The 27,699-nt window shown below is 36.2% G+C and overlaps 1 protein-coding gene across 1 annotated transcript; it reads right to left on the reverse strand.

Annotated features, from left to right (window-relative positions):
• Positions 1-1,771: 1,771 nt before the first annotated feature.
• Cyp40 (Cyclophilin 40) lies at positions 1,772-26,965 on the reverse strand. Its single transcript, XM_089644678.1, has 8 exons — positions 26,889-26,965; positions 22,857-23,010; positions 20,039-20,176; positions 16,932-17,038; positions 15,028-15,219; positions 7,554-7,679; positions 5,424-5,702; positions 1,772-3,785 (listed from the first exon to the last, which is right to left on the reverse strand). The coding sequence occupies exons 2-8, from the start codon at positions 22,963-22,965 to the stop codon at positions 3,567-3,569; spliced, it is 1,170 nt and encodes a 389-aa protein (XP_089500804.1). The 5' UTR covers positions 22,966-23,010; positions 26,889-26,965; the 3' UTR covers positions 1,772-3,566.
• Positions 26,966-27,699: the final 734 nt, after the last annotated feature.

The raw sequence follows: 27,699 nt of genomic DNA on the forward strand, positions 1-27,699 counted from the left end.
ATTAATACCAATTATTTCTTTATTTTCGCGGTCGATTACCGTAGCGGCCGGCCCTGTAAATTCAGATATTCGCAATAAATTCGTAAAAATGCTATATATTTACGCATAAATCGAGATTTTGCTGCCGATTTCGGTCGCGCCCTACCCTTTAAATTGAGATATTCGTAAAAATACGATATATTTCCGCGTAAATCGAGATTTCGCAGTAATTTTCTGTCGCAGCGGGCCCTTTATTTCAAATACCTGAATTTGAATTCGTAAAAATACGATATATTTCCGCGTAAAACGAGAATTCGCGGCCGTATTCCGTCGCGGCCGGCTCTTCAATATTCAGATATTCAAAATAAATTCGTAAAAATATGATATATTTCCGCGTAAATCGAATTTTGTCGTCAGTTTTTCGTCGCGGCCGGCCTTTTAAGTTCAGATATTTGAAGTAAATTCGTAAAAATATGTCATATTTCGGCATGGATCGAAAATTTTCGGCCGATTTCCGTCGCGCCGTATTTTTTCAACGCGGATATTCAAAGTAAAGTTAGTAAAAATACGATATATTTACGCGTAAATCGAAATTACGCGGCCGAGTTTCGTCGCGGCCGACCCTTTAAACGCAGATATTTGGCGTAAACTCGTAAAACTACGACATATATCCGCGTAAAATGTATTTTCTCGGCCCTTTAAACTCGGATATTCGAAATAAATTTGAAAAAATACGACATTCCAGTGTAAATCGATTCAGATTTACAAAATAATAATACTAATTAGGACGATGTATAACCACGTAAAAATACATTTTTCGGCGTTTTACCGCCACGGCTGACTTTTAGATTCAGATTTACGAAATATTATGATTTATTTTCGCAAAAATCAAATTTTTTCGAATTACACGAACAAATTTTCGTGCACGGACAAAAATAAATTTCGAATAACGAATTAACGAATTTCGAATTAAAAAACCATTTTGTATGAAAAAATTTTTCTGCGGAAATTTTTTTGGCGAAAATTTCGAATTACGCGTTTTTTCGAATTATCGGGGTTCGAATTAACGGGGTTCTACTGTACATACATCCACCATACAGACCATAGAAGCAAACACCTAGACTGCCGGCACCACAGGATTTAGGAATAATATCCCAGTCTACTGATGCAAGAACACCATTGCATTTCCAGCGTACATTGAGTATTTTTTCTCTGGTTCATTGTAAAACCTTACAAGAGAGATTCACCTTACTTATTTGCTTTGTAATGTCGAGATTCACACCGCGCACCGCAAAATATAAACATTGCATACATAACAAGGTACTCTAAATACAACATTAACCCTTCAAGCTAATTTGTTCACTTTTGGGAACACTTCACATGGTCTCGCAGAAATCGTTGTCTTCCTTATTGTTATGGTGAGAAACATGATCTAAATGGTGTTAGAAAAAGAAAACACCACGCTTTATATTAAAATCTAGAAGTCAACCATAGAAGAATTAAAATGTGCACCTTTGTGAAGCCAAAGATTTCAAAGGTAATTTGAAAAAAAATTATGAATCTTTGTAAATTTTTTATATAAAACAACAAAATAGTGAGGTGACTTTAACGTTTGTAATACATTTGTCTAATAAAATAAGAGTGTTTTTACATACTTTTTTTATTATCAGTAATTTTAGTTACAAAAAAAGTAAAGTGAACCATTTTAATTTTTTTTTTATGTTTGCAAAAAATTTTAATATTTAAAAAATAAATATTTATTTCTGATAATAAAATAAGAAAGCATATTTCATAACCTTTCAAAAATAGTTTTTACTTTTTGGATACATTTTATTTATTTTTTTATTACATTCAGAAATATTTAATTTATTTGGATTTTATAGCAAAGCGGAAATATTTCGACCTTATGGCTAAGGCATGAAGGAGTTAAGAGATCTAGAGAAACCCAAGTATTATTAGCATTAGATAAATAGGTCTGTGGGTCTGTGAGTCTGTATGGCATTCAACAATCAGTAATGTCCTTAGTTTAAAACTTATAGATGAACATCTGTAGAGGTACTTCAGATGAATACCTTACCTTAAAATAACCTCCTGTGATTACTTTTAGATACTGCCAAATTGAATAATATCAAACATTTTCACATAGTGCTGACATCTATTGATAATAAACGAAAATATTATTAAGTGGCAAAAAAATGGTTTGAGACTTGGCTTTTTGATGAAGTTAACCACTCGGAACATTAGAACGTCAAAAGACGTAAATATGATAATAGCGGTCAAGACATTAGTACGTCTTTTCACGTAAACGCGCGAGATTTTACAAAAATCGATTTATTTCCATCACTAGTATACGGATTGCCATGATTTAAAAAACAGAGTATCGATAATGAATAACGCTACGCGTCTGCATTCAAGAATATCTATGGAATCTAGAGGTGCATTATCTAAGTCTATTGGATTTTTCATCTTGTTCGTTCATAATTTATTGCGTTTTTAAATAATTTATTAAAAATATTTTAGTTTGGACGGTTAATATTTTGAGGTGACTAATAGTTTTTAATTATATTTCTTCAATATATAAAGTGTTATTTCTTTATGATACTCAGAAAACAGTACATTTTTCACAGCTTTGAAATAATGGTCAGCGATTTTTACATATTTTTGACGTTTTCAGAAATAGTATATTTAGAAACGCAAATATTTACGTACAACAAAACAATACAATAGTGAATTTCATAATCTTTCCAAAACAGTTTTTAGAATGAGGCTACGTTTCCCAAAACGTGAGTTATGAAGCTTTTAACAAAACTCGTGAATAACACAAAAATTTTCGCGTTTTGACAGTTCGCAAAGGAACACAAAGTAAATAAAAGTCCTTTTCTGAGAGGTTAATGGCTGAAAAATATGGACTTTGGTCAATATATGATTCAGTACTTGAAAAAGACAACAAGAAGAAATAATTGAGCATACGTAAATAAACATAGAATTGCATACTTATTTTGTTAACAAATTGTTATAAGCAATAATTATTGGTGTAAAATACAAATATAAATTGAAAAAATCTTGTCGTGTAAACATAAGTTTACATATAATAAAAAATAATGATTTTGTTAAAGTTAATTACAAGTCATCTCCTTTATCCACACATTTAGGTAAAATCTTCATACACATAAATTCAGTTCGCATTTAGGTATTTAAAATGAAGAAATTTTTTACCTACCTTGTAAAATATAAAAAATATAATGGCACAACTTCAATTGAGTTGGGCAGTTTAAAAAAAAAAAAAACTTTTTGTAATTAGCCTTGAACTACCTGTATTTTTTAATGTGTTACATATAATTTGTACATAAAATAATAAAAAATAACTAATAATAACTTCCTTGCGACAAACCGAACTTTTGAAATAAACATTTCAAAAACCTTAATACATCATTATTTAAATCTTTATATGCAACACACCTTCAAAAGCTTTTTTACAAAGACTTCGTAAATCTTTATATAAACTCCTCCAAAAACCTTATAGAAAGATCTTTTCACAAACCCCTGCAGAAACCTTTGTACAAACTCACGAGCACCTTCAAAAACTTTCATATGAACATCTTCTTGTACATGCTTTTCTCAATCATGACATACTCTGTGGAAATGTTCTGGGCAGTCTCCAGCACCTTGTTGAGGGTCTGATCGTTGGGGCAGAGGACCTTGGCTTGGTTCAAGTCCTGCAATCCTGATGAGTACTCATTCATGGAGATCTGGGCCTGGCCGCGTCTGAACAGGGCCTTGGCGCTTTTGGGGTTTATTTGTAATACCTTAAACAAAGACAATATTTTTTTTTTTTAATCTACATGTCCACTCTGACTACCCATGCGGAAAAATGTATTGTTATGTAATGCTTGTTAGTAGTTCTGTGAATATTTGACCTTGGGTCTAAAAATTCTTCTAATTTTCTCTTATTTAATAAATCAAAACCAAAATTTACTAGGTACTTGAACCATAAAAAAAAAATAAAAAATTATTTATATAGCGCCGCTTTTGTGAACAATCACTGCAAGGGCGTATAATCCATATGAACAAAATTATTAACAACAGTCGCTTATACAGTGATCTTCTTTCGTATGACGTGTGAACAAACTGCCTTCTTACGGACTTCCTGCATCCTTGTGTACGTGGATTGCCGACATTTTGAGGGAGAGGCTGATTCAGGCGGTTGCTGATGGTTTCACCTCTTCCTCACATTCAATAAACGGTGGCATCCCACAGGGATCGGTTCTGTCTCCGACTTTGTTTTTATTATCAATCATCAATGACCTTTTGTTGTGTGCACTAATTCATTGTTACGCGGATGACAGTACAGTCTATGATATCTTTGTTTGACAAGCCCCCAAAGGATACACAAACTCCAACAGCTCAAAGGGCTTTGAAGCAAAGAATAGAAGGTTACCTCGAGATAGTCTCCTATTGGGTTAAGAATTTGGTCAAATTTAATGTTTCAAAGACCCAATTGTGTCTAATTATGTCTAACAAGGATCTAAATCAAAAAAACAATCTTCCCATCATGCCTTCCATTGATATGCTTCATGTAACTCTAAGTGACCAGGCACAGGGGATCTATCACAGACAGGGCCCGCAGTTACTTTAATAGTACATAGCTGTTGACCCTGCACAAATCGCAAGTGCGCCCCACCGTTCAATTTGGCAGTCAACTTTGGTCTGAAGCCCCAAAATACCTAAAAAAAACCTTGACTCTGTGCAGAAACGGACGATCCATTTGATAGATTCCCTTATCTTAACAAACGGATGGCAATCTCTAGTGCACAAGCATCCGGTAGGAATGCTGTCCTTGTTCTACCCTGATCTCTTTGGCAACGGTGCCTAGTCGGGAAACTTGCCAAAATCGTGCCCAACATATGTACATGGTTGACATTTGTCACACGAGAAAGGGTCTTTTCTACAAATCTTTAGAGCACAGACGTCAGGTAGGTATGCTGTCCTAGTTCTACCGGTATTACAATGGAAGATGCTACGAGGAACTAGGGTCATTGATCCCTAAGGCACCGGTTCATACTCAGGAAACATGCCCAATATCTAGAGTCGTTCTTGAGTTCAACAGCTCGGCTGTGGAACAATTTGCCAGCCTGTGTGTTTCCTCCCTCCTACAACATGTTCACTCCTTCCTCTCCTTATTAAGGTCCTGCATCTCTTTGACATGGGCTCTGAGGGAAATTATTTTCCTTAGGGCCTCCCTCCTGTGTGGGGTTAATGTAATTTTTTATTTTTAAATATAGTCAAATTTAACCATGTAGTAAGGTTTACTCGAATAATAAAATGGATACAGCAGATTTTCTAAAACGGAAGTGAAACGCACAAACAATTTTACAGACAGACAAAATGCAAAACGGTTGAATTAAAACAAGGCTACACTCAGTATAATATTACAAACAACTCACCTCATTACACAAAAACACAACTTGTTTAAAGTCACGCAGCTTCAATTTGGCTGCCGCTAGATTTAGTGAGCACTCTCCCTTAGCTTTCTTCACCTCCCGCATGATGGGCAGGTCCGGCGCCTTGCGCGGTCCATGTTCCAGAGCCACGCGGTCTGAGAGCCACTGAAGGTAGCGAATCGCCTTCTCGTAGCGCCGATTCGATGTTTTGTACTGGGACTTGGCGTAGAAGTTGTTGCCGCTGCATTTGATTTTATAGATGATTTTGATGATCTCTTCGTTCTGGAATGATACACATTAACGGTCTTACTAAAAATGTGGTGTAAATTTTATTCAATTGATAATTGTTTAACTTGGCTGCTCTCACTCTATTTTTTTGAAATTCAGCCTAATTCCATTGCTGCCTGCCATGCTGTTCATCAACTACGGTCCAGCAGGTATCACACACATACTGGCTATAATAAATAATTACTCTAAGGGAGCCCTTTTGCCAGACAGTTAAATTTGAGGATTTTATTTTTATTTATTTGAATATATATTTTCTAAAATCATAACATTCTTTTCGTTGTAAAAAACCCCATCCGTTTTCAGAGCACCAGTGAAGGATTCTTCATTACATTATACTTTATTTGTTGCCATACTAATTCTGTCGAAACACAGCAAATTCATTTAAAATAATATATATTATCTTGCGGCACGTTACACAATCTAAGATACTCTCAGTATCAACCTAGTGAAAGACCAAATTATTGGGGATGCCATACTCTCACTGGCTCCATATATGGTTGGAAGCAGTTGGGACTCTTGGGCAGTTTTCACATTAAAAAAGATGATTACTGTTATTTTCACAATACAACACATGGTATTTTTAAAACAAAAACAAAAGTTATCAAATATTATGAAATTCATCGAAATAAGCTGTTCAAATATGGAAAACTTGGAAAAAGAACATGCTGTGGTAAAATAATGATTTATGTATTATATAAGCACAGAACAGTGAAAAAACAGGATATTATAATTGTAGGATTTGTGAAGCTGAAAGAATTTATTAAATAAATATTTGCCTCAGGATCATTGCCTTTCAAAAGATAATCAGAAATTTACCTTTCGAATGAACACCTAGTAAACTTGAAAAATTATGAAATCTGTCAAAAATTCAAACAATACAAGAACACATTTCAAATACAGAATATTAATTAAGGCGATGCCATACGTAGTAATGCAAAATCATGTGTTTTTGGTTTGAAAATTTGGTCGCCTAGAAATGTTTCAGATGCTTTAATTAAATACTGCGAGTAGAATACCTTTGAAATAATTGAGTATTTTTTTAGATAAGTCTTTTTATAAGCCCAGAAAAAAATAATTTAAAGGCCTATAAAAACTGCTTTAAAGTTTAAAATCTCCTACTTACGAACCCATTTTCGGTTATGATTTTATTGTATAATGTGGTAAATTAAGTTATTTATAAAATGATTGAAAAAAAATTAAATATTTATGCCTGAACATCCACAAAATAAAATAAAAGGCACTTTTTGGCCATGTTTTTTTCATGCATAAATCAAAACAGGCGGATGGTGTTAAGCGGGAAATTAAACCTTATCGCCATCTACGTAAGGGTTGCTATTGATAGCGGCTCAATTTAAAATATTACACGACGTAGTGCATCGCCTTATTTAAATCATTTTGGTACCTACTTTATCGCTTGACTGAATGTTCCCAAAATCAGTTCAAATTTGGAAAAGCAAATCACAAATCTAGATTTCATTGAACCGGAGTTCCACAGAGACACACCACCGAAATATAACAATAAAAATGTAGATGTTCGTTTGTTCAAAATCTTAAATCTCTGAAAGTTCTTCATCACTTACATACTTTTTGACAAAACATTGCATTTGTATACGCATGTGTTTTTATAAACCTATATTATATAAATGTTACCTGTGAAATCTGGATAATATAGGTTGTGACATCTATATAAAAACAGCGCCATCTGTTGGACGTAAAAGCAATATGCATTATTGTTTCTAATATGCACAGACAGACTGAGCCACAGCAATGCGTGGCAGGGAAAAGCTAGTTATTTTTAATAAGAAGAAACCATAGTTTTTGGATTGTAAAAATAAAATGCATTACCGTGATATTGGGTTCAAAGTCCCAGTCATCCGGGTACGGGGGAAGAATGTCCAGGGGGCAATTGATGTCACCCATGCCCCAATCTTCTCCGGGCGCCAATTGGCCACAGTCTGATATTACACAATCCTGGAAGAGAGAAACAAACACCTGAGTGTAATTCTTATAATCCTCTTGGTAGTTACAGCGCAATTCCTTTAAAATTGGTTTGACAGCCTCCATGGTGGACTCTTGAGGGAGGTGTTCGCGAAACACCATATTTTAAATCGTTTACAGTACACAACATCATTCTTACTTTACAGTACATAATATTACATATACACATTCCATATTATGATTTACATTGTAATCGAATGAATATAACTGTAAAACAAATAAGAATAAATGTATAAATTCTTCAATAATTTACATGGAATTCACTTTGGAGAGGGATTACTCTGATTAAATGAAAATAGTTAACTCTGTAACCACCTTTTTGATAAAAATTATCACAATGCTAATAGTGTGCTTGTAATGGAATTGATAATGTGGTAATTATCATAACTAGCAGTTAAAAACCCGCTCCGCGGGTTTTTTTCTGCTAGTCCCTGCGGGCGGCTCTTGCTTGGGCTTCGCCCATTTTAAGTGATATTAACAACAGTTACATTTAATAGATAGATATTAGAACATTCACAGAGAGAGGGTGAGTATATATATTGTTAAAACACGGAACAGGAAGGAGTTAATTAATAATAACATTCTAAATTTACGCATAATAAGAATGACAGTTGTTTGAATAAATGAAATTTTACGTATTTGTGATGGATTATTTCAAATGAAACACTATTATTGACTACATGTCTACAACTGATATTAACTGTTATCGTACTTAATATAATTAGCTCATATGAGACTTGCAGTGCTTAAATATGTGTTACAACCGTCAATGTCTATAAGTTGAATCAATATCGTTTAGTTTGTCACAATTAAAGATAGTTTTAACAAAGTTGACTTAAATAATAGATTATTACATATTGATTAATTGTACCCGTGTTTATGAATAAAAGGAGGGTAATTGTGCGATGACATTAGCAGTCGGTTTAATTAAAAGGTGCTAATTTTACTCCAACTGGTGGTAATTCTTTACCTACAACTGTTACTGTATCTAATCTGATAGTATTATTGTCCCAGCGTCTGGACGGTGTAGGCCCTCTGATTGGTCAAATTTAAATTGTCTGTTTCGGGTAACTTGAATATTAAGACACAATTCCATACTAAATTAGGATCGCCTCATAATAATACGAGATTTCTTCATAAGCATCGTTTCTGCTCATATAATTTTTGGATAATATCGAAGAAAATATGTTTTAGAAAGTTCATAATCCATTGGATTAATTACATTACAATGAAAATTCTCCACAGTTACGTGATTATGTTTGACGTTTATAAAAATTCACGCGTTTCTTCAAGATGGCCGACAGAGCGCACCTCTGGCGGTTTAAAAACGAACCAAATGCCTGGCGCGAATGTTTAAATATGCAGCTAACAATACTTGACTACTTACCATTAACAAGCGTTTTATAAGAAGATTTCTTCTGGAAGCTTATCACTTTGTAATGGCATTTATCATTATTTTTTATATTTTTTTTTCTTATTAATTATATCTGATTTTATATTGGCATGTTTTCTAATTTCTAAAATTGCAAAATTATTTATTTGCGATGCTTTATATCCTGAGTGAAGTATTTTAAGACCTGAATTTTTATCGAAAGTGTGATCATTATTTAAAAGATTATTTGCAAACTCAGATTCACTATTTCCATTTATAGCCCTGCGATATTCTTTAGTTCTCACTTCAAAGTTTCTATTGGTTCTACCTTTGTAAAAGATATTACAATCATCTCAATTGAGTTTTTAAACTCCTGTTTTTTTGTTTGAATTTTGCTATCATTATTATTAAGAATATATTTCTTCATTGTTATTAGTGTAAAACGCCAGTTGAATGGTACCAGGATTGTTTATATATATATATAATTTTAGAAGTATCGTTATCCACAAACAGAATTCTACGCCATTGTTTATTTCTATCTTTAGAAAGACCGTTTGAAGAGAATGTGTTTAATTTTTTTATTTAGTATTTCAACTATCAATTTATTAGAATAACCGTTATTAAATGCTATTTGTCTTATGAATATATTGTTTTATGGTTATATGCTATTTGTTTTTTTCAGGTCTTAAAATACTTCACTATAAATAATTTTGAAATTTTAGAAATGAGGAAACATATTAATATAAAAGCAGATATAATTAACAAGAATTTTTTTATAAACTCTCTTTTAAATATTTTCCCACTCAACTGGTCTTTCCCGTCTAACGATATTGTAATTCCTAATTATTATAAACCCAGCCTACTCTTACTCCTCCCCCCTCCTTCCACTTCTTCTTTCCCAATTGCAATCTATATTTAATTTTTGACTTCGGTGTATACACAATAAAATGTAAACATTATATTTATTTATTTATTGGACAATTTGCATAGCGCCGCTTTTGTGAGATATCACCTCAGGGGCGCTATATTGTAATAATCTACCTTTATATATAGATTTTTACTCTCCTGATGAAGGTGTATATATAATCTAGCATTAAACTTTACTAGATACAGTAACAGTTGTAGGTAAAGAATTACCACCAGTTGGAGTAAAATTAGCACCTTTTAATTAAACCGACTGCTAATGTCATCGCACAATTACCCTCCTTTTATTCATAAACACGGGTACAATTAATCAATATGTAATAATCTATTATTTAAGTCAACTTTGTTAAAACTATCTTTAATTGTGACAAACTAAACGATATTGATTCAACTTATAGACATTGACGGTTGTAACACATATTTAAGCACTGCAAGTCTCCTATGAGCTAATTATATTAACCCATTGGCATCCGAATTGTTTGGCTAAAAAATTGGCCTTCACATCCGAATTAATTTTGTACCAAAAGTTTTAAGTGCAGTGGTGTACTAAATCTTACATAACTTTTAAACTAAACATGCAAACGAAACAATCTTTTTTAATTTACTTGTGCATTGAATCAAGGTATATAAAAAATGTATGCATTGTTTGTAAAAAAATAATGATGTGATTAAAAGAGGATATGAAATTTTTTTTTTATCAAAAACCATTTTTTTTTCTTCATTTTTTATAATTGGATTAAGAAAAGTTGTACATTAATCATACTTATTACCATAATATATATTTTTTGCCATTTGGGCTCTTGTTAGCCGCCCACCATGCGTTTTACGAACAAGCTTGTCAATTCCCGAACCACACGCCATTTTGAAAAAAATCAATGAAGCTGAAATATAACAAAATTTCAATCGTAAATACCAGGAAAAAATTGTATCAACGGAGTCCTGACAATTACTACGAAATAAATGCTTAATTATCTACAGAGCGATTGGCATTTAAAATTTTAAACACAGATGTCAATAATGTATCCCTTTTTCGTTTTTAAGCCGACAGACATCAGAGCCGCCGGGACGGCGTCGTTTGATTTTAAGACACATCGCCGTACACACGCCTGGACGGCGTCGTTTGAGGCCAATGGGTTAAGTACGATAACAGTTAATATCAGTTGTAGACATGTAGTCAATAATAGTGTTTCATTTGAAATAATCCATCACAAATACGTAAAATTTCATTTATTCAAACAACTGTCATTCTTATTATGCGTAAATTTAGAATGTTATTATTAATTAACTCCTTCCTGTTCCGTGTTTTAACAATATATATACTCACCCTCTCTCTGTGAATGTTCTAATATCTATCTATTAAATGTAACTGTTGTTAATATCACTTAAAATGGGCGAAGCCCAAGCAAGAGCCGCCCGCAGGGCCTAGCAGAAAAAAACCCGCGGAGCGGGTTTTTAACTGCTAGTAAAGTTTAATGCTAGATTATATATACACCTTCATCAGGAGAGTAAAAATCTATATATAAAGGTAGATTATTACAATATAGCGCCCCTGAGGTGATATCTCACAAAAGCGGCGCTATGCAAATTGTCCAATAAATAAATAAATATAATGTTTACATTTTATTGTGTATACACCGAAGTCAAAAATTAAATATAGATTGCAATTGGGAAAGAAGAAGTGGAAGGAGGGGGGAGGAGTAAGAGTAGGCTGGGTTTATAATAATTAGGAATTACAATATCGTTAGACGGGAAAGACCAGTTGATTGGGAAAATATTTAAAAGAGAGTTTATAAAAAAATTCTTGTTAATTATATCTGCTTTTATATTAATATGTTTCCTCATTTCTAAAATTTCAAAATTATTTATAGTGAAGTATTTTAAGACCTGAAAAAAACAAATAGCATATAACCATAAAACAATATATTCATAAGACAAATAGCATTTAATAACGGTTATTCTAATAAATTGATAGTTGAAATACTAAATAAAAAAATTAAACACATTCTCTTCAAACGGTCTTTCTAAAGATAGAAATAAACAATGGCGTAGAATTCTGTTTGTGGATAACGATACTTCTAAAATTATATATATATATAAACAATCCTGGTACCATTCAACTGGCGTTTTACACTAATAACAATGAAGAAATATATTCTTAATAATAATGATAGCAAAATTCAAACAAAAAAAACAGGAGTTTAAAAACTCAATTGAGATGATTGTAATATCTTTTACAAAGGTAGAACCAATAGAAACTTTGAAGTGAGAACTAAAGAATATCGCAGGGCTATAAATGGAAATAGTGAATCTGAGTTTGCAAATAATCTTTTAAATAATGATCACACTTTCGATAAAAATTCAGGTCTTAAAATACTTCACTCAGGATATAAAGCATCGCAAATAAATAATTTTGCAATTTTAGAAATTAGAAAACATGCCAATATAAAATCAGATATAATTAATAAGAAAAAAAAATATAAAAAATAATGATAAATGCCATTACAAAGTGATAAGCTTCCAGAAGAAATCTTCTTATAAAACGCTTGTTAATGGTAAGTAGTCAAGTATTGTTAGCTGCATATTTAAACATTCGCGCCAGGCATTTGGTTCGTTTTTAAACCGCCAGAGGTGCGCTCTGTCGGCCATCTTGAAGAAACGCGTGAATTTTTATAAACGTCAAACATAATCACGTAACTGTGGAGAATTTTCATTGTAATGTAATTAATCCAATGGATTATGAACTTTCTAAAACATATTTTCTTCGATATTATCCAAAAATTATATGAGCAGAAACGATGCTTATGAAGAAATCTCGTATTATTATGAGGCGATCCTAATTTAGTATGGAATTGTGTCTTAATATTCAAGTTACCCGAAACAGACAATTTAAATTTGACCAATCAGAGGGCCTACACCGTCCAGACGCTGGGACAATAATACTATCAGATGCTAATAATGCGCTTGTAATGGCATTGATAATATGGTAATTATCATAATGCTAATAGTGTGCTTGTAATGGCATAGATAATAAGGTAATTATCATAATGCTAATAGTGTGCTTGTAATGGCATTGATAATATGGAATTTTTTATTAAAATGCTGGTTTACAATTGTATTCATATAAATTGTATTTGTCAACGCTGCTAAAACTGTTAAAACATAATATCTATTATCTCTGTCAAAACTTTTAAAAAATATGACGTACAACACAACTTGACACCATGAAAATGCCTTTACATGTACACTTTTGGGCGGTTGTCAGTCGATCAACACTTCAGCCCAGCCGCGAAAGTGTGGTGACCTTTTCTACCCAAATTAGGGTAACAGTTTGGCCGGAAGGCGGAAGCGGTGTTTCGGTGGGCCATTCGACGGACACTTTAGCCCGGGACTCGGAAGTAAATATATATTATATTAGCTATTACTGGCTCTATTCAAAGCTCTACATGGCTCTATAGTAAATGCTATACAGTAAAGTTATAAGGAGTTTTGATACTGTAAAAAAGGTGCCTTTGTACGGAGTCTTACCAGTGTACATTTCGGCGTTAGCTCAGGTGGTAGAGAATAGAGTTCCATATCTTCAGGTTTTAGGTCAGCCAACGGGCTTTTACACGGGGAACAAATGCCAAGTCGACCACTCCATATTCGTCAAAAGAAACACAAAATGGGAGTATGAAAATATATTCACAAAGCACAATTACATACAGATACACAAATGAGAAGGGTTATTAACATCCTAAATATTTCTAGCTGTTTGTTAGGAACAATCTCTCTCTATATTTAAGAGTTCTGGCTGGCAAGCCTGGATGTCGACACGATTCTAATCATAAAAGGCACATAAGGAGAAATGGTAATTAATCAGCTTACATGAATTTGCAGGAGGAACAACACGTACATGTTGAATCACTAATATGGCGGGATATCTTTTGTACTGTACGCGCCATTGCGCGTGCAGTTCTCCATCGTAAATTGGTACAAAATTAGATACCGGTTTTTAAAGTACTTGCACAAAAATAGCTGTTAATTTAGGTGCGCTACGGGAGCGTCTTTGTTGATTGCAAAGCACACATGTTGTCAAGGCCGAGGTTAGATTTTAAGTGTGGGGGCCGTTGATGATTTCGTCAGCCAGCGTGCGCGAGCATTGTGCAGTTTGACAACTTAACCCGTGCGCAATGCGAACGCATGCGCACAGCGAACAATGGTGACAACTGATAGCTAACTAATTTGAATTCGCGGGAGTTTTTAAACGTGTTGATTTGTTACGTGACAATACATAAAAAAGCATATGATATAATATGGAATTCCACCATGAATTAAAATTTCAAAATTAGAAATAATTTGGGCAGACTAATGAAAAATCACAGGATACTTATAGAGGCGCTATTGCGTACTGATATCTCGTCGAAATGTGTTCCACTGTTATCACGCCAGTAGCAGTGCGTGGGGACCGAATAAGATAGTTTCCGGTCGTTTGGCGTAAGAGTGTTGGAGGTCAATTGGATTAATTGGAGGTAAAACAATGTGGAACCAATTTTTTCGCTGCATGCCTCATCTAAGTAGATCTGAATTAATTTCGAAATGGAATTTTCCATTAAAAATATTATTGGATAGGCAGTTACTTTTTTGAATTCTTGCAATTTTAGATTACTAGATTTTGCACAGCGGAAATTAGTATTTGTAATTATAAGATTTTTGAAACATACAAAATCCATTTCCCCGAATGTAGGTGTCTATGTGACATCCCTGGGTCACATTAATGAATATTTTTTATATATTAAGATGTCCTCCATAGCCGAGCGATCTTTGTCTACAGAATTATAAATCACAGGTTCGCATCACGACGTGCACAATAAAACTAATTTACAAATGTGATATTTTTCACAAAATTAAATACCACCTGAAACCAATATATTATATTAGTAAATAACAATTTGTGAGGTTCGCGTTATCATTATTAGATCAAAGTAAAATAATGGTAGCTGTAGAAAGGGAAAGTAAATAATTTAGAATGAACTATTAAATTCTTACCACAAGCAGTATATTCTTCTCTGTCTGCTCCACCTTGTCGATCTCGATCATGATCTCCAACCCCCGGAGCACCTTGCCAAACACCACGTTCCTCCCGTCCAGGTGTGTGCAGGGGACAGTCGCCACGAAGAACTGCGAGGAGTTTGTGTTTGGCGAACCACCATTCGCCATGCTGACAGCGCCTTCATCATGCTAAAAAAAAATACTTAAAAGAATTAAATTAAATAAAAAGCAGAAAATCTATTTTCTGAAACAGCAAAGCTTTCAAACAGGGGTTGAAAGCTTTATCTATATCTGTATCTGACAAATCTTTAGTGACGTCAGTATAGAAAAGCAATATGAAAATAAAGAACTGGGATGAATTAAGAAATTTAAATCATAAACCCTCCATAGACCACTCAAATTAATTGATTCAAGTGTTGCATGTAAACCGTTGAGTGTTGCGTGTATACAATGCGATGGTTGGTTCGGTTTGGTCAGTTGCTCCTCTGGGGAACACATACTCCTACTTCGTTCGCCTATCGCTCCAGAAGCATCGTTAACTATTAAAATGAAAAGATGAAGACAAACGTGCGCAAAAAAAGGCTCATGGAATGAAAAAATTCAGTCACATCATAATGCTACTAAAAGAACAAAAATATGCTTTTTACGGATCATTTTTATTCATTGTATCCTTTTCAACACATCTGAACTGCTCCAAGAATTACAAGAGCTTAGTTCCTGGTATCTATCAAGAGTACATCTTGCTTGTAGTAGCTCACAAGCAAGTGATATAGTATTAAAAATGCCTGTCATTTTATTTATTTTTACTCGTTAAATACACGCTCAAAAAACAACTATGAACGACGGAACGAACTATGCTCACTAGGCAGACTAAGTAAAATTGGTTCGACTGCTCAACCACGCCACGATTCAATTTGGTTGAAGGTTGGATGGTGGTTGGATGCTCTGGCGGTACAACTGTTCAACTTGATAACCACACCCCCTTATCGCATACACTGCATCTCCACAAGCTTCAAATTTCAGCTAGATTGGTACAACCGCTCAACCAAATTGAATGGTCTGTAGCGCCTATTGACTATAAAGCAGAAAATCGGCTTTTACAACATGTACGCAGTAGAAGCAGCTCTCAAACAGTAACATAAGGGTCATGAAATTATAGGTCAAAATGGCTGTTTTCACTTAGAAAGGTCATTCCCATCATGAGCCATAAAGCTTTGAAAGATTAATTTAACTACCAAAATATTCAACATATTTGTTTCATATTTTTCAATTGATATCTGGTTTACACTATAGGTACATATTATGTAGTTTATTTTAGAAATACCTTATTACTCTTTTAAAACCTTTTTTAACTTACTCCATTCAATTTAAAATTTTACAATGCAAAAGTGATGCACAAAATATTTATACATCTGCTATTAATTACTGCTTTATTATTGATAAAATTTTAAATATCACCTAAGACGTGACATCACAAGTTGAAACAATGTGTATTTAAGACACATGCTAATACTAATAAGTGCATGACAAGCACGTATTTTATTTTTAAACTTGACTCATCAATAATGTTAATGATACATAATTATTTTATATGCCCACAATTTGTTTATTTCTAGGTACAATAAAATAATAACTTAAATATATTACCCACGCACAGGCTGCGCCTTAGTGGGTTCCCATTATTCTTATTGATTTATATAATATTGTATGTAATTAATGTAAAAATTGGGAAAAATAAAGGAATTAAAAAAAAAAAAAAAAAAAAAAAACATAATTTAATTTTCTTTCCTCAGTTGAAACCCATATCATAGAAAAGGGTACCTACTTCACATCTACAATGTTGAATTAGTGCTAACTTACCAAATACATATTATTAGAAATTATTTATGAATACAACTTACACTAAGTATGAAATTCTCATCGTCGAACGACCTCCCGTAGATACTTTCACCGCTAGATCCAGTGTTTGTCAGAATATCACCTCCTTGCACCATGAACAGAGTTACCGCTGTAATAGAATAATAAATAATACATTATTTATGAATTAATTAAGCCTACACCTACAAACATACCATTTTTGATATAAACAATATTATTATCTTAATATGTAGTGGACTTAACAGGCAACATGGCAGTCCACAACAGAGTGCTGGTACCTACTCTGATATACGGAAGTGAGTCAAGGAACTGGCAGAGAAAGGATGAAAGTAGACTGAATCCTGTTGAAATGAAATCCCTGAGGCGTATGTGTGGTAAAACCATGTATGATTGTGTGAGAAATGTGGAGATCTGCAAAGAATGCAAGGCTAATGTAAGCGTAATGAGTAAGATCAAGAAAGGGACGCTTAGATGGTTTGGGCATGTAGAGCGAATAAGCGAAGAAAAGAGTGTAAGGAGAATATACGATGCAAATGTGAATGGTAGCAGAAGTCGGGGACGCCCGGGGAAGACATGGCACAACCAAGAGAATCAGCTACTTGAGTCGGGCCATGTCAAGAGTCAGAATAATAGAAGAGTGTGTATGAGACGATGTATGAAGGTGAATGAGGCAAGAAGTGTGTGCCAAGACCGAGTTGTTTGGCGGTCCGTCATCTCTGCCTACCTCTGCGGAGAAACGGCGTGATGGTTAGTTAGTTCGTTCATTAGCCTTAACATATAGCGCAATTCTCTTCTTCAGTTCATTTTCACAGCCTTTATTTGCGAATAGCGAATTATGATTCCCTATGTATTGGCATGCACGGCACCCACAAAAATATGGTTTACGCATTTTATAGTAACGAGCAGCAGTAAGCGGGTGGTAAACTTCTAGGTTCAGCGATAGGTTTATTTTTGCAGAAAGCGGCTAGCGAACTGCCGTGCCCACTAGCAGTGAGGGAAGACACGAGACTGTAAGAAAGACAGGAGACAAGGTATTTTGGATTAAGGAAATTACAACAATATTAACTAAAGTACAGCGGTTTTGTATGTACATATGTGTAAATGAGAGGAGTGGTGCGTAAATGGTGTAACCACCTGATGAAGAAAAACACATAAAAAATGGAAATTGAAATTTTTTTTTTTTTTTTTTTTTTATATTTACTCCACACAGGAGGCCCTGAAGAAAATAATTTCCCTGAGGGCCTATGTCATCTTTGGGGATGCTGTGTGGAGGGTCTTTTTGTGGAGAGGAAGGAGTGAACATGGGTCTTGAAGAGTCCCATGTTGTAGGAGGGAGGAAACACAGAGGCCGGCAGTTCGTTCCACAGCCGAGCTGTTGAACTTAAGAACGAATCATAGAAGCGACCCGTTCTCATGTGACAAGTGTCAACTGTGTACAAATGTTGGGCGCGCGTTTGGCGTGTATCCCGACTACGCACCGGTGCCGAAGGGATCAATGACGCTAGTTCCTCAGAGCATCTTCCATTGTAATACCGATAGAACAAGGACAGCATACCTACCTGACGCCTGTGCTCTAAAGATTGCAGTCCGTTTGTTAAGATTGGGGAATCTATCAAACGGACCGCCCGTTTCTGCACAGAGTCAAGGGTTTTTTTCAGGTATTTTGGGGCTCCAGACCAGAGATGGCTGCCAAATTCGACAGTAGGGCGCACTTGCGATTTGTACAGGGTGAGCAGTTGTGTACTATTAAAGTATCTGCGGGCCCTGTACAGTACGCCCAGCTTCTGAGAGGCCAACTTTACTCTAGCTTCGATGGAGCCCCCGTACCTGAGCTGGTCACTTATAGTTACACCAAGCATATCAATGGAAGGCCTGTTCGGAAGATTGCTTCCGTTGAAGGAGACTAGATTATCATTTGGATCCCTTTTAGACGTAATCAGACAGGATTGGGTCTTTGAAACATTAAATTCGACGAGATTATTTTTACCCCAGGAGGAAATACTCTCGAGATAACCGTCCATTCTCTGCTTCAAAGCCCTCCGAGCCGTTGGAGTTTGTGTGCCCTTTGGGGGCTTGTCAAACAAAAAGCTATCATGAACTGTACTGTCATCCGCGTAACAATGAATCGGTGCACATGTCAAAAGGTCATTGATGTGCAACAAAAACAAAGTCGGAGACAGAACCGATCCCTGTGGGACGCCAGCATTTATGGAGTGCGAGGAAGAGGTGAAACCGTCAGCAACCGCCTGAATCGACCTATCCCTTAAAAAGTCAGCAATCCACGTACACAGGGATGCGGGAAGTCCGTAAGAATGCAATTTGTTGACAAGTCCTCGGTGCCAGACCCGGTCAAAGGCCTTGGATATGTCTAGTGCGACCGTTTGGGTCTCACCGTGACGTTCCGTGAAATTAGGGCTATCGGGAAATCTTTACACTATCTAACGATTGCTCTAACCACTTAGCTACTTGGAAACCTACAGACTCGCCGTATTTCTCCAATATAAATATGTATGCAAACATATATTTTGTTTTTTATAATAAACTAGCTTTTACCCGCAGCTTCGCTCGCATGGTATTAGGGAGAAATTATTGTGCAAAGAATTTTCCTAAAGGAATGAAATGTTTTTCCGGGATGAAAAGTAACCTATGTCACTTCATAGAACTCCAACCATCCTTATGCAAAAAATCTTGTTCATCAGTCGCTCCGTTCCGATATGTAAGAAGGACAAACAAAGAAAAATACTTTTTTATATATACATAAACATATATTTTAATTAGTCATAAAGGATTAAAGAAATCATTATTATTACGACATTTGCTGAAAGTTTTATCTGTTTAGTTGTACGAGTGCTAACAGTTCCATTTTCTGCTTACAGTGATGATAGTAGGAGGTATTCCAATATTGTTAAGTAATTCATAACATGAAAATGTTTGTCTTTCAGTTTAAAAAAAATCGATCTATATTTCTTGCACGCTAAGCGGAATAATCGAAAGAGTCTTTAGGTGGTATCTACCCAACGGACGTTTGTACGGTATTCATATAATTTATTTATTTTAATTTGGAGAATTTATATGTTAAATGACCGAGAGACAAGTTACTAAAAATTAACAGTAAGTATTAATATCTCACCTCTATGAAATTTGGCTCCTTTGTAATGTAATGGTTTTCCGCATATGCCAATTCCACGTTCGCCCGTGCATAAAGCTCGAAAGTTTTCAGCCGTTTTGGGGACTACATCTTTCCTAAGTTCTATAATCACCCGGCCAGCTGAAAAAAAAACAATTAAACAATGATTTTTGGCCCATTTCAGCTTTTGATAAAATTGTAATCAGCAGTCAAGCATAACGGTCATGTTGTTATGCTTGTTCAGGGAGGGGGACAGTTCAAAGGTCAAAAAGTAAAAATGGCACTAATCATTAACTTGATGGTCATCTCAGTTACATGATGTACATATCTTCATCGATGTCTTCATGCAAGGTGGCCAGAAAACAAAAGTGTCTGTTATTTCTGTAACAGTGTGTGGGGACGATAACAACATAGGTATTGTATACTGATTACAGTAAAAATTATGGTAAAGTTGCGGAATTCAGCCGCAATATTTTTTTAAATAACAAATGATTTCAACTTAATTACTACCAGAAACATGGATGAATTAAAAGGTAGGGTAAATATTCGGGATCGCTGGCCACGCTTACTACGATTTTTTTTTTTTAAATAAAACCATTTGATTCTGATTTTGATTGATTTGAACCTTCATTGCTATAAAAGGTGACTCTCTGCATTTGGGAAATGTTTAATTTTAACATTCTAATTTTTTGCTACGTAAAATGAAAATTCGCTTTCATTATTGTATGGGATGACATCCATTTCCAATAATTTCTGTCAACGATATTTTCAAACGTTGATTTTCCTGATACATTATTACCATTTGATTCATGTAAATTCGGTAGACACTATTTTGGCGGAACTTTAACGACTTTCCGACTTTGTTTTTGTTGCACATCAATGACCTTTTGACATGTGCACCGATTCATTGTTACGCGGATGACAGTACAGTTCATGATAGCTTTTTGTTTGACAAGCCCCCAAAGGGCACACAAACTCCAACGGCTCGGAGGGCTTTGAAGCAGAGAATGGACGGTTATCTCGAGAGTATTTCCTCCTGGGGTAAAAGTAATCTCGTCGAATTTAATGTTTCAAAGACCCAATCCTGTCTGATTACGTCTAAAAGGGATCCAAATGATAATCTAGTCTCCTTCAACGGAAGCAATCTTCCGAACAGGCCTTCCATTGATATGCTTGGTGTAACTATAAGTGACCAGCTCAGGTATGGGGGCTCCATCGAAGCCAGAGTAAAGCTGGCCTCTCAGAAGCTGGGCGTACTGTACAGGGCCCGCAGATACTTTAATAGTACACAACTGCTGACCCTGTACAAATCGCAAGTGCGCCCTACTGTCGAATTTGGCAGCCATCTCTGGTCCGGAGCCCCTAAATACCTGAAAAAAACCCTTGACTCTGTGCAGAAACGGGCGGTCCGTTTGATAGATTCCCCAATCTTAACAAACGGACTGCAATCTTTAGAGCACAGCTCAGGTATGGGGGCTCCATCGAAGCCAGAGTAAAGCTGGCCTCTCAGAAGCTGGGCGTACTGTACAGGGCCCGCAGATACTTTAATAGTACACAACTGCTGACCCTGTACAAATCGCAAGTGCGCCCTACTGTCGAATTTGGCAGCCATCTCTGGTCCGGAGCCCCTAAATACCTGAAAAAAACCCTTGACTCTGTGCAGAAACGGGCGGTCCGTTTGATAGATTCCCCAATCTTAACAAACGGACTGCAATCTTTATAGCACAGGCGTCAGGTAGGTATGCTGTCCTTGTTCTATCGGTATTACAATGGAAGATGCTCTGAGGAACTAGCGTCATTGATCTCTTCGGCACCGGTGCGTAGTCGGGATACACGCCAAACGCGTGCCCAACATTTGTACATGGTTGACACTTGTCACATGAGAACGGGTCGCTTCTACGATTCGTTCTTAAGTTCAACAGCTCGGCTGTGGAACGAACTGCCGGCCTCTGTGTTTCCTCCCTCCTACAACATGGGACTCTTCAAGACCCATGTTCACTCCTTCCTCTCCACAAAAAGACCCTCCACACAGCATCCCCAAAGATGACATAGGCCCTGAGGGAAATTATTTTCTTCAGGGCCTCCTGTGTGGAGTTAATATAAAAAAAATAAAAATAAATCTTTTTTTTTTTAACATTCCCGGGTAACTAATAACCTGACAATGTTTGAAAATCTTCTGCTACCATCACAGTAAGCGGAAACTGTTGCTTGTGTTGTGATGGAGGACTTAGCCAGCCGAGGAATTGAATACACTATGCCTGGGTGGGACCCAAAAGCGATGTCAACTCAGCCAATAGCCAACCTCAGGACCGGAAATACGCACCAATTATCAAAATAACTGAACCAACCTATTTTGTGCATGTTTACTTACACCCCTTACTTGACTTAAATAGTTGTCTCGATGTATTATTATTATTATTTGTTTAAGTTGAAATCAAGGGTTGATTTTTTAAAGAGTCTTTGCATGCAGCGGAATTCGACAAGTTTACCAAAGTTTTTTTTTCAATATCATAAATTTTAGAAGATAAATATGTACTATTCCGCCATGCTCTACGCATCGCATTTTAAAATTAACCTTTCACGTTGAGATCACGCGCTTGCGCCTGAAATCCACGACGTAGAATATTCAATATTCATCACTTTCAAACAAAAAAATATCCAGACATCGGTATCGAACAAAAAAATGTCTGTCAGCATGCTTAGCCAAATAATAGATTTACCTCCTAACAAAGAAGTTGTGTGGAGTAAATGTGTTCAAAACCACATAAAGATGTCGAACGCACGAAAATGAATTACTTTTTTGTTCAGTAATTTCACTAACCTCTTTCTCCGTCGATGCTAATTTCCAGAAACACAATGGGATTGCTAGGGTCCACCGGATCCGTCCTTAACTTCGAGTAACCCGATTGCGTTACGGGAAAAACTTTCATCTCGGACACGAATTGTATTAATGTTAACAAATATTTCCACGCAGTTAATAGTCCAGTCAAGATGTACATCCGTGCTTGCAAAAGGTCCAGTCATTCTGAATTTTTTATATGTTGTTAGGACCTAAACCAGTATTAAAAAAAAAAATTTGCAACTTCGAAAGTGCTGTGCGAGCGGCGGTGGACCTAAAAAACCAGGAAATTTTCGGATTTTTTTCAGTTTTTGCTCAATATCTCAGTAAAGGAAGGGTCTGACCGGTAAATTCTGTATACATACTTTTAAAGAAGACTAAATTTGCTATAATTTGAGACCAAAGCAAGCTATATAAAGCCATTGGTTTTCAAGATACAGTTCTTCAAAAATGGGCAATTTTTTCCAAAAAGTGAAATTTTTTCGAAATGGTCACTTATTTTGTAAAATAATTTCTAAAATACGCATCTCACGTCAAATATTGTATGAAATAAAGTTGTTGTAAATTTAATAAGCTTTTATTTAAGACTAAATTGATATCTGTAGACTAAACGGTTATCTCAAAAATGGCAGATAACCAAAAACAGTCACATGTGGGTTTTGGGTGAAATGCAAATAAACTGTTCTCGCGTCTTTTTATGGTTATATTGTGCTGTGAAGTAAATCCATTAATCATCGTGGGTTTATCCTAGGGTTATAATACAATTACGACTATTTCAAATTTCAAGTACCCATTAGTACCTATACCCATAGGTACCCATATGAATGGGCACGCATATTCACGAGCTGTTCGAGCCCACATTTTGGCAAACCTCACACTGGCCAGCATTGTTTTTTATGAGGTTGACATAACTCCTGAGGAGCGAGACGAGACTGAAAAATTGCTGCGAGACACTGAAAGGTCTCTCACTATATCAGCAGAAGAAATTGATACCTACCAAATACTAAAGGCAAAATTTAAAAGTGCCTTGGAGAAAATTAAAGCGAATGGTCCAACATCACAGTTGTGGGTCCAATACTTTCGTATGACCACTTTGATAAAACTATTCATCCAGGCAGAGCGTGCTTGTGATTGGAACCTTCATTTGTACACTGTCCACAAGATGCTCCCTTTTTTCCACGCAGCTGGACATTTTTTGTATGCTAAGAGCGCGCACCTCTACCTTCAGGATATGATAGCTCTACAAGATCGGATGGGTAAAAGTGAATACGACATGTTCACAAAAGGATCCTTCACCATTTGCCGGTCTGACAAGTTTTGGTCTGGGTTGTGGTCAGACCTAACAATTGAGCAGAAGCTGATGCGATCCATGAAAACCTACGGTGGGTTGACCCAAGGAAGAGGAATCTCCCAAAGTGTTCTGGCAAGGTGGACAACAGGAATGGTGTTTATGTTGAACATTTGTGAAGAACTGGAAAGTTTTTGCAGCTTATCATGTCATACTGGAGAGCAGCATGTAGACATGAGACCTTCTCGAATCATCCGAGATAATAGTGATGTGGAAAAACTAAAAAACTGGTTTGCTCTCCACCCTCCATTTCCCAAAACTGACAGTTTAATTTCTATCAGTAGTGGTTTACTGGCAGGTCTTGAAATTAATTGCCACACAGCCCAGAGAGTTGGATCGGAAGGAGTAATGAAAATTGTGGGGAAAATGTACGACAAGGTAGTAATATAACGGAAAAATAAAGTTACCACGCTGGCATCGATCACCTCAACCGTTAAACTGCCGGACAAAAACAGAAGAGTGGCTGTGGATCCGCTCACAATTTTTCAGCGAGTGTGTATTGCAAAGAAATCTGAACAGGATTTACAGGATGACTTCAAATATGAGTTGGCCCCGTTCCCGATGTCTCTGTTCAATGCACAAGGAATGCGCAAGGGCACAAAATCTACTCTGTACTCTGCCTTCACTCCTCTTTCCAGCCACACGCCGATAGATGCCAGCACTCACGTCACTTTGGATGTTGGCTACCTCTTGCACAAGGTCGTGTGGCGGAAAAGCACGGTTCGAGCACTTTTGGCGCGTTATACCACCTACGTCCGAAACCACTTTGGGAAGAACGTCTCCATCGTTTTTGACGGCTACCCCGAAGATGCTACCAAAAAAAACACCAAAACAGCGGAACGAATCCGGCGCTACGCAGCTCATTCCAGCTACGAATTGACTTTCGATGAATCCACAGTAATTCAAATTGCTCAAGAGCATGTTTTGGGCAATGAAAACAATAAGAGACGCCTTATAACTCTTCTCTGTGACGCCTTTCAGAAGGAGGGAGTAGAAGTGGCTGTTGCCGAAGAAGATGCTGATCGAGAGATCGTCATGATGGCGTTATCAAAAAAAGCAGATGCCGATCGGGTCGTCATAGTGGGAGAAGATGTCGACCTGCTCGTTCTTCTCAATGGTTTAGGCGCTGAAGAGACAAACGTCTATCTTTAGAAGAGCACGAAGGGAGAAGCTGGTTGCTGTCACTACTCTACGACCTCCTACAACAACCAGGACTCCCGACAATTACCAGGAACGGTACTATTTACCCACGCGTTTGCCGGGTGCGATACCACCTCAGCACCGTTTGGCCAAGGAAAGACCAAAATCAGCACACTTCTGAGCAAGAGTGAACCACTTGCTGAGCAAGTGGAGGTCTTCCTTCGGCCAGACTCTACCTCACAAGCCGTGAGTGAAGCAGGCATCAAGTGCTTCATGGCTCTATATGGGGGTGACATCGCGAGGGATACTTTGGATTTCCTGAGGTATAAGACGTTTGTCACTTCAACAAACATAAACCTCGCCCGTTTGCCACCGACGGAAGATGCTGCAGGCCACCATGCAGCAAGGTGCTACCTCCAAGTGCAGAAGTGGCGGGGAGTCAACTTGAATCCCACTGAATGGGGGTGGAAGATGTCTTCTCAAGTATTCACCCCCATCTCCACCACGATGGATCCCGCACCTCCTGCCCTTTTGCGAAAAATTTCGTGTAAATGCAATAAAGGATGCTCTGGGAGCTGCTCGTGTAGAAAGGCTGGGCTCCACTGCTCAGTCCTCTGTCAGTCATGCGGTGGCAAATTTTGCATTAACGTCCCGGATGTGGAGCTGAAATGCTCGGACGATGAAGATGACCCGACTACAGACTGGGTGCCTCTCCCAGCTAAGATAAAAAGAAAGACATGATTTGGCAACCAAGACACAATACCTACATGATTTATATTAGTTTTATTTTTTTGTGTACATTTAATTTGTCCTTATAGAAGGTACCATGATGTTTGTACAAGCATTTTGGTATGTAGGTATATAAAACAATGTTTGAAGATGACGTAATTCCCGATAGATGTAATATCTTTTCTTTTTTTCATCAAATATCTGTTAACTGTTTGATAAATAAAAACATTAAAAAACGTGAGAACAGTTTATTTGCATTTCACCCAAAATCCACTTTTGACTGTTTTTGGTTATCTGCCATTTTTGAGAGAACCGTTTAGTCTACAGATATCAATCTAGTCTTAAATAAAAGCTTATTAAATTTACAACAACTTTGTTTGATACAATATTTGACGTTAGATGCGTATTTTAGAAATTATTTTACAAAATAAGTGACCATTTCGAAAAAATTTCACTTTTTGGAAAAAATTGCCTATTTTTGAAGAACTGTATCTTGAAAACCAATGGCTTTATATAGCTTGCTTTGGTCTCAAATTTTAGCAAATTTAGTCTTCTTTAAAAGTATGTATACAAACTTTACCGGTCAGACCCTTCCTTTACTGAGATATTGAGCAAAAACTGAAAAAAATCCGAAAATTTCTTGGTTTTTTAGGTCCACCGCCGCTCGCACAGCACTTTCGAAGTTGCAAAATTTTTTTTTTAATACTGGTTTAGGTCCTAACAACATATAAAAAATTCAGAATGACTGGACCTTTTGCAAGCACAACCCCCTTTTCATGTTTAACTTGACTGGACTATAACCAATTCGGACTGTTTTTCTCAAAAGTCAAAACTAAACCATAGACCAACTGACAATTGACAATGTTCACAAGTTCACAATAATATTGGAAAGAAGACCACAGACAACACGGACAGTGGACAGTAGACAAAGACGGCTAATATATGGCTAGTATCAAGGATAGTACTGTACTATATACCTATTCAGACAGAGCGATTTTAGTTGAACGACTTTTATCGAACGGCAAAAATTGAACAAGATTTAGTTCAGACGTTTCAGTTTAACTCGAACCGATATTGTTAATCAAGATGGCATAGAGCGAAGTTATCGCTGCGTGCGTCCCTATAATTTCTAACCTTTTGAGGAACGAACTGGAGAATATATAAAGCGCAAAAAACGTCGTGTGTGGGCAAGAAAATGGATTGTACGGAGAAACATTATATTGTGAGAGATGGCGTTAAAAGATACCGATGGCTATCGCAACCATTTGCGAATTTCGGAAGAACGATTTTATGTACCGCTATCTAAAATTCAAGAAAAAATCCAAAACAGGATATAGTTATGAGCGCGGCTTTCCTGGCATAAACTAAGTAACGCTACAAATTACGCTGAGATACCCGGCAACGAGGGATTCTTTTTCAAGTCTGACTTATATGCACAGAGTTCCAATGGGATATCATTTTTTATAAAAGAAGTGTTCGTTGCAATAGTTGATGCCCTAAATTTTTTTATACAGCTAAAAAATATTTTTTTAAACATTCAAAGACGTGCTATTTAATAATAACAACTACTCAGTAACAGTAAAATTTCAAAAATAATATTATTAATAG

The sequence above is a fragment of the Hesperophylax consimilis genome, chromosome 21 (genome assembly GCF_061612785.1).
Source record: "Hesperophylax consimilis isolate HC1 chromosome 21, BYU_Hcon_1.0, whole genome shotgun sequence".
Lineage (NCBI taxonomy): Eukaryota > Metazoa > Arthropoda > Insecta > Trichoptera > Limnephilidae > Hesperophylax > Hesperophylax consimilis.